Source organism: Natator depressus, chromosome 13 (genome assembly GCF_965152275.1).
Source record: "Natator depressus isolate rNatDep1 chromosome 13, rNatDep2.hap1, whole genome shotgun sequence".
In the NCBI taxonomy this organism is placed as follows: Eukaryota; Metazoa; Chordata; order Testudines; family Cheloniidae; genus Natator; species Natator depressus.
Genome location: NC_134246.1, coordinates 3,627,514 through 3,635,696, shown reverse-complemented (window position 1 = coordinate 3,635,696; position 8,183 = coordinate 3,627,514). Strand labels below are relative to the sequence as shown.

The window sequence follows — 8,183 nt, the reverse complement described above, 5'->3', positions numbered from 1 at the left end:
GGGAGGGAGATTTAAAGGCTGCCAGGGAATTCCCTTCCCAAAGAACCGCACTCTGCCAGGGCCCCTCTCCCCACCCTTCAATACCCCAGCAGCGTTAGCATGGCTGCTTAAGATCATGGCACACAAAGGGCTGGGTTACATGAGGCTTCATGAGAGAACACGGGTCACCAGCCGCTTCGCTGTGAGAAGTAAAATTCATGGTGGGAAAAACCAGTTGAGTCTGCCCAGAGGTGGAAGCAGGAAATGTCACTAATGCAACTCACTTCCTTCTGCATTAGGGGAAGGGCTGATCCTGCACCTCCAACTTCTCAGTATCTCTTTGGACAACGGAGAGCTGGCAAAGGCCGTGGTGCTGACAGGTCGCCCCTCTGAGAGCAAAATGGATCTGTCGACCCCTGTGTCTGGATTGTCTCTTCCATGGCTGGTGCTGCTGCTTCTCCTGGAAATCCCTGGTGAGTGTAGAACACAGACACGGCCCACGCGAGCTCACGCCGGCTCGTCTGCTTTCTTGTTGCTTGAGCAGAGGGAAATGCCAGGTGCTCTAAAGGGAGGAATAAACCCTTGTGTAGTTTATATCCCAGAGGAAACCTTCCTGACCCCATCTTGTGATCACCTTATGCTCTGGAGCGTGAGAACCGGAAACAGTGTCTAAACTTGATCCCAGCTCATGTCACTGCAGGGGCTGTTCTTATTTTTATAAACGTCTGATCTTTTTGTAGAAATCTGACAGAGCAATTAGATTCAACAATATCCTGCAGCAGTGAATTCCACAGGTTAGTTAGATGTGGGTTAAAAATATTTCTTTGTATCCCTTTAAATCGTGTTGCTTTCAGATTCCATCGGGTGCCATGTCTGTGTGGGGCCATCCAGGGGCAAAATAACCCTCCGTTCATTGGCAGTAAGTGACACACCCAGAAGCTCCTTCTCTGTGGCCGGAGCAGCGCAGCAGCGGGGGCTCAGGGCCCTTGTCCCTGCTCTTGCCCAGGAGGTTCTGTCCCTGCTCCGGCTCCCCTGCTCACGCTCAGCGAACAGCTCCCTGGTCCCTGCCTGCTCCCGGGAGCCGGGGCGGAGCTCTGGAAACGCGGCTCTGGGGGCAGCCTGCAGGGGTCGCCGTGGAGCGACACAAAGTCACTCCCCGGGGAGGTAAAGCCCCTCCGCGCGGGCAGGGCCCGGCTCTAGGCAGGGCTGGGGGCAGGATCCACAGAGCGGTGCCCGGGCCTGGGGCTCAGCCCTCTGCTGCTGCGGGGCGGGGGCTTGTGAACCAGCCTCCCCCAGCCTGGCCTGTTCTCTCCTTCCAGGGGCCGGGGGGGCCGAGGAGTTCCAGCTGCTGCAGCCCCAGGGCGCCGTGTGGGTGTCAGCGGGAGAGACTCTCACTCTGACCTGCTCTGTGACCGGCCACGCTCCAGGAGGACCCGTGAATTGGTTCAAGGGCTCGGGCGGGGGCCGGCAGCTCGTTTATGCAGAGACGGGATCATTCCCCCGGGTGACGCGGGCTGTGAATGGCTCTGACACAGACTTCACCATCCGCATCAGTGACACCCGCCCCGCGGACGCCGGGACCTATCGCTGTGTGAAGTTTAAGAGGGGGTCGGGAGCCGATGAGGAGTTCAGATCCGGCGCTGGCACGGCCGTGACTGTGAGCGGTGAGGGCGAGCTCCCATCCCAGCCACACGCCCCTGCCCGCCGGGGGCTGGGACCAGGGCGGGGAACAACCTCGCTCCGCCCCGACCCTCCCCGGGGAGCTGCGCTTCCCACCCAGACTGCAGCACAGTGGGACCTGGGTTGAGCCCTACACCTGTCTGGGGGCGGGGGGGGGCTGTGGATTTTAGCGAGATGGGGGGGGAAGGGGGAGAAATTTCTCCTCTATCCCCAGAGATCGCTGCCCCCCAACGAAAACGAAGTGCCAGGTACAGCAGGGTGTGCAGTGGGGGGTGACTGGCCGGGTGGGTGCATGGGGGGGGTATCAGGTGTTGGGTTTATTCTTCCCACTCGGCCCCTCCAGAAAGAGCAGCCGGAGCTGCTGGCGGGGGGTGGGGGGGGCCTCTGCCGCCCTTCGCAGCCTCCAGCCGAGCCGGATGCGACTCCTCACACTCACCTACTCGGGGGACTCGCTCCCAGCACCAGGGGGCTTCTTCCCCCCCCCTTCGCCCCCCAGTGCCCGGGGCAGCCCCAGTGGGAGACGGGGAGCGAGGACCAGGCAGGCTGGGGCAGCTGCACAGAGTTTGTGCTTCCTTGGCAAAACCGACCTGCGGCCAGACACAGTCCTGGGGGGAATCTACTCGACCCCCCTCCCCCATCCCCCATAGGGCTCTGGCTGTGGGCACAGAGCTCGGCTGCAGCCAGGGAGTTACTGGGATCTTCTTCTTCTTTTCCTATGACACTTCCCCAGCCCCAGCAAGGGCTCTCCTCGTCTGTCCCCCAGCCCCCCGCCTTTGCATTTGCTCAGGGGCAGGGGCTGTGGCTCCCCCGATCTCAGGCTGTCCCTGTAGGGAAGCGGGCCCCGTGGGGCGGGGGGGGGGGGATGGGCTTTCAGGCGCAGAGGGATCTGACTGATAAACGCTTCTCCCTGCAGCCAGCCCCTCGGCCCCGTCCGTGTCCGGCCCCCCCAGCAGGGCGGAGCCAGGTCCCTCAGTGACTTTCACCTGCACGTCAGGAGGATTCTCCCCCAGAGATATCGCTGTGACCTGGCTCAAAAATGGGGCCAAACTCTCAGCCCCCCAGCCCCGGGTTCTCCCCGAACACGAGAGCGTCTCCTACAACATGTCCAGCACCGTGGGGGTGAGCCTGACCCGAGGAGACGTCCGCTCCCAGCTCACCTGTCAGATAGAGCACAGCACCTTACCTTACAGCACCCACCTGCGTGGGACCTACAACCTCAGCGATGCCCTGCGAGGTAGGAGCCCAGCTGGGGCTACTGCGGAGGGGCAGAGATGGATCCTTCAGCCTTTGGTTCCTTTGGGCTGGGTAGTGGGGGGGTAAGAGGGGAGTCACTGAAATCCAGATTCAGATCTGGACTCTGCCTTGTGCCCTTAAAACTTTGAAACTCTTTGCCCTGGGCTGGCACATCCCCTACTCCAGCCCAGTGGAGGGCAGGGTTAGGAAGAAGGTGTTTGACTTTGTTTAAACCCTGGTAAGACACCACTCTCCATTTTAATGTACCCAAGCTGGGTCTGTCCGGGGTTTTTCTAGGGGGAAGGGGAGGGAAATTGGGGACACTGGGTAGATTTGGGTTTTTGCAGCCTGCTCATTTTAAAACATTTTCCTTCCCCTAGGTTTATTCCTGTGAGGGGGCCAAGGCTCTCACACGTGGGAAGGCAACTTAGAGATAACCAAAGTTCTTTGCCCTTGAAAAAATATCACATGGCAAGTGGGACGTGGGCTCAGGGGGAAGGTCAGTCTGTCCAGCCCCAGAAATTTCCCTCTAACTCAGCAGGAAAAGGAGAATTTCTGTAGATGCCGAGCACAGGATATTTGTGTTCTCAGTTCCACCCAGGCTGCGAGTGGGTGACCCAGCAGCGCCCGTCGCACTGAACGAGTCTGTGATGTTCACCTGCCACGCGGAGGGGTTTTACCCGAAGGACGCGAGTCTCACCTGGCTGGAGAACGGAAATGAGACGAATCTTGGAAAATCCTCCCCCCTGGCCGAGAATCCAGATGGGACGTACACGCTGCAGAGCTCCCTGGAGGTCAAAGCAACTGAGCAGAGGAATCGGTCCATGTTCACCTGTCGGGTTGTGCACGATTCCCAGCCCCCCACCAATGCCAGCCAGATGCTGACAATCTCCCAGCCACCTCCTGAGCCAAGCAAAGATGGTCCTTCACCTGATGCAGGTAAATGTGCAGCTGAACCCTCCCCTGCACTGCTGGGAAATGCCAGGTCTGTTCTGCTGAACCCAGGGGTCATTTCAGCCCATCTCCGGCAGTGGAGCGCCTCAGTGTAACAGCGACTCTTTTATTCCAGGATTATTGCTCAGCTCTGCTCTCCTGGGGCCCGTGGGCACTGTGGGAAGGGGAAGGATGAGGGCAGGAAATGCCACTTTGGCTGCACTCTGTGGCGAGGGAAGATGCTCTCTGCAGCCCTGCAGGGTGTGAATGTCCCTTGGAGAGGGGCTCGAACACGGTGACTCCCGCAGAGCTGGTGATCCAAGGACTCCGGCACTGCTCAGGGGTTTGAGGCTTTTAAGTAAAAGTGCAGGTGGTTCCTCAGTCCTTATTCTCCTGCTCTGCGAAGCTCGAGGTCTCCACTGTAGAGTTTGGGCCTCCCTGGGGCCAGCCAGCCGCGTGTGGAACCAGCTGCCAGGCAGAGCTGGGCAAACTCTGCAGAGGCCATTTGCCAAACTGCTGTTCACAGGTAGGAACTCGCCAAGCCCCGTGGAAGGCCAGTTTCCTCGGAGCCTGGTAAAGGTGACGTGAGCCAGGGCGGGATGGCCGGGAACCAGCAGTTCTCTTGTCTGCTGGGGGTTTCTCTCCATTGGCTGATCTGAGGCATTTCCACTGCAGGTCAGAGCCTGTTCTCCAGCCCCGCTCTCTGGATTGGGCTCTTCCTGGAGAAGATGCTGAGTGCCGCCTTCCTCCTCTTCCTCTTCCTGAGAAGTAAAGAGTAACCAGGTAAATGTCGATTTTCTGTGAGTTACCCTGGGGCATTAAAAAGGAGCCAGAGGGAACCGATTGTAATGTTGCAGCCCAGGAGCAGAGCAGGAAGCGTTAATGTCTCACAGGGAGTCAGTGTCGTGGGGTTGGATGTCTCTGGGGCTGCGCGTAGGATACAGACCCTCCCAGTCTGATGCCAGGCCAGATCACTAGTGACCGGGTGGTTTTTTCCGGGGCCCAGTGCAGTTCCTAGAGCCCAAACGGGCCCATCACCAGGTGGCCATCTCATTGGGCACTAACTGCTGCTCTAACCGGGCATCAGAGACCCCAAGAATAGTGTGCAAGTGGGAAATGAATTGCTCTGCCCCATAGAGTGCGTCCTTCTGGCTCAGGATGAGCTCCATGGCGAACTGGCAGGGCTGGCCAGGCTTTCCATCACTGTCTGTGCCCCCGTCACATTGAAGCCGCTTTTCTCCTCTCCTGTTCACATGAAGCTTCCTCTCCACACGCTCCCTCCGTTTGGTAAATGCCTCCCGGGTTCCGCTGGGGCAGGTTCCCTGGGGGACCTAGTCCAGGGCCCCTGGTGAGCTCCGGAATCCCTGTCCCAAACAGCCAGGCGGGTCGGGGGAGCCTTGCAGGGGCCAGGGACACACAGGGGATCAGTTCCCTTTTATCTCATGTTAGGCGCATTGTCCTAGCCATGTCGCTGCTGGAAATCCTGCCCCAAGGTATTCACCCCCAAGAACAACAATCCCACTCCAGCCGAGGCCCCGGCATTCCCAGATCCCTGACTCTCTCCTGCGCTGGGCCTGTACAGAGGGTCCCAGCGACCCATTTGTGGCTATGGACCATATTCCTTAGTTTCAGAGCCCTGTGACCGCTGTTAACCAGCCTCCCCTGGCATTGCCGCCCAGGTCCCCGTATCTGTGCCCCAAAGAGACAAACCCCCAGCTAGTTCCATCCTGCTCAGCCTGATCCTCAGCCCAAAGCTGGTGGCACCGTCCCTCAGGGAACACAACAGTTATAGCTTGAATCCTCCTCAGCATCGCTCTCCTCTGGGCTTCCTAATACTCCTGATCCGGTCCTGATCCCTGACCAGGAGGGTCCCTCCCCTTTCTAGGGAGGGGAGATTTCAGGTACCAGCTTGTCACAGTCACTGGAAATTCAGAAGAGTCAGAGCCCTGAGTAAATCTCCCCTCGGTTAAACGTACAGCATGAGATGACTGCTCCCTGACACCCCCCCCCCCCAGCTCAGGGCGTGATGGGGCTGACATGGAGTGTACTAGAGCAGTTTGTCCCTGGGCAGGCTCCTCCCTGGGCTGGGTTAATGCTAAGGCAAGGGTCATTGACTGACTCTCCTCATTCACCTGTTGGATTCTTTCCTTTTGCAGCCCCTGGTCTATTTCCCAGATTTCTCACACTGTCGCCACCTGCCAACTTCTCTGTCAGCAGCCTCTGTCCCCGCAGTCCAGGAAAGGAGTCCCTATATGGTGGAGCTGCAGTGACCCCTGCTGGCCAATCCGATTGAGTCCAGGCCCCTGATGGGACATACCCACTGCTCACTCATGCCTACTGGTTGCGAATCCTGACTGGGCTCCCTGCTCCTTCTCGCCCACTGGTTCTCAAACTTGGGATCGCGACCCAGATGTGTGGGGGGTCGCGAGCCCAGACCCTGGCGCGGGACTGCGAGCCATGAGCCTCGACCCCTGCGCCAGGCTGCAAGCCCTGACCCCAACAGCGGCGCGTGGCTGCGAGCCCCGACCCCCGCCCCAATGTGGGGCTGTGAGCCCTGACCCCGAACCTGGCCAGGAGCGGGGCTGCAAGCTATGAGTCTCGACCCCTGTGCTGGGCTGCAAACACAACACCTGACCCTGACACCGGCACGGGGCTGTGAGTCCCGACCCCCGTATGGGGCTGCAGAGCTGCGAGCCCCAACCCCAACCCTGGCCAGGAGTGGGGCTCTGAGCTCTGGCCAGCTGCAGGGCTTTGGGGCTGTGAGACCTGACCCCGACCCCCGTGCACGGCTGCGAGCCCCAACCCCGGCCAGGCGCGGTGTTGTGATTCCCAACCCAACCAGGAGTGGGGCTGTGAGCCCGGAGCTGGGGCATCCAGGATGCTGTGAGCCCCGAGCCCTGTACTGGGGTTGTCAGGCGGAGCCCGGCCATGCTGAGGGTTATCAGCCGGGAGCTCCGCCAGGCACGAGGTGGTTCACCACCAGCCCTGCTACGCACAGGGCTGTGAGCCCGGCCAGGTGCTTGTGAGCCCCCGTCACCACCATGTGTGGAGCTCAGAGCCCCAAGCTCCTCCAGCCCAGCTCCACCCCCAGCTCCACTCCACCTCCAGCCCTGCTCCACCCCCCAAAAAAGGGCGCCAAATAGAAGTTTGCCCAGGGCTCCATTTTTCCTATGGCCGGTCCTGATTCTGAGACAACATTAGAGGGCTTGACTCTTTCGCAGCTGAACAGGTACTTTATGAATTAACAGTCAGACCCACAAGCGCAAACCTTCTCCTGAAAAGAATGGCCACCTGCTAAAACCGCTACAAAACGACCGTATCTCGTCTTACATTAAAACGGGTTTTCCAATATCCTCACCTCCGGTATTGAGAAACCGCAATGCCTCATTTGCTGTGAAGTCTTCTCTGCTGAATCAGTGAAACCGTGCAAACCGCAGCGACATCTGGAAACTAGACCTCCCGAGGCTAAAAATCGAAACGTGGAGAAGACGCAGCGAAGGCGGCCGGGCTTGATGCTGATGGAAGTTTCCGACAGCAAATGTCCTCAACGGTGGAGGTCTCTTACGTTGTGTCCCTACGAACTGCCCGTACCAAAGCGCCGCGTACAGGAGGTGAGGAGCTTCTTCTGCCAGCAGGCAAAGAGATGGAGGTTGGCAAAGATACTGCCATAAACCGGAATATGCTCTCCATGTCTCATGACACTGCGAAGCGCAGAATATGTGAGATGTCTGAAGATATCAAGAAACAAGCTGTGCCTGAAATTAAACATTCTGCTTTCAGTATGTTCAGCCTGCAGCTTGATGAAACCGCTGATGTTACTCGCTGCGCACAACTGGTCGCATCCGTACGGTGTGTTAATGCCGGGGATGTGAAGGATGAGTTCTTCGTCTGCGAACAACTTGAAACAACCACAACGGCACAGGCCATTTTCAATAAGGTGAACACCTTGTCGGAAAGCAGTGACACTGAGTAGAAGAATCTTTGTGGTATCTGTCGGGACGGTGCTCCAGCAAGGATGGGTGCGCAGTCTGGCTTTCAGCAGAAGGTAAAGTGTGTCTCACCCAATGTGATTGTCACTCATTGTGGAATCCATCGTCAAGTCCCAGCTGCAAAGACATTGCCAATAGGCCTTAATGCTGTGTTGGATGTTGTTATACGAGCAGTGAACTACATTAAAGCTCATGCTCTGAATAGTCGTCTCTTTCGAGAGCTCTGCAAGGAAACGGGAAGTGAAGATGAAGTTCTGCTTTTCCACACTCAAGTCCGATGGCTTCCTAGGGGATGCACATTAAAGCGCGTTTTTATACGTGGTGAAGAGATGGCAGATACGGAATGTTTCCAACACTTTCCTCGTTCAG

General features: G+C 58.3%; 1 protein-coding gene across 1 annotated transcript; it reads left to right on the top strand.

Annotated features, from left to right (window-relative positions):
- The first annotated feature begins 379 nt into the window (after nt 1-379).
- Nucleotides 380-6,001, top strand: LOC141997823 (signal-regulatory protein beta-1-like). Its single transcript, XM_074970287.1, has 6 exons — nt 380-452; nt 1,299-1,643; nt 2,573-2,893; nt 3,484-3,831; nt 4,501-4,608; nt 5,982-6,001. Exons 1-5 carry the CDS (start codon nt 380-382, stop codon nt 4,602-4,604), a joined length of 1,191 nt encoding a protein of 396 aa, XP_074826388.1. The 3' UTR covers nt 4,605-4,608; nt 5,982-6,001.
- Nucleotides 6,002-8,183: the final 2,182 nt, after the last annotated feature.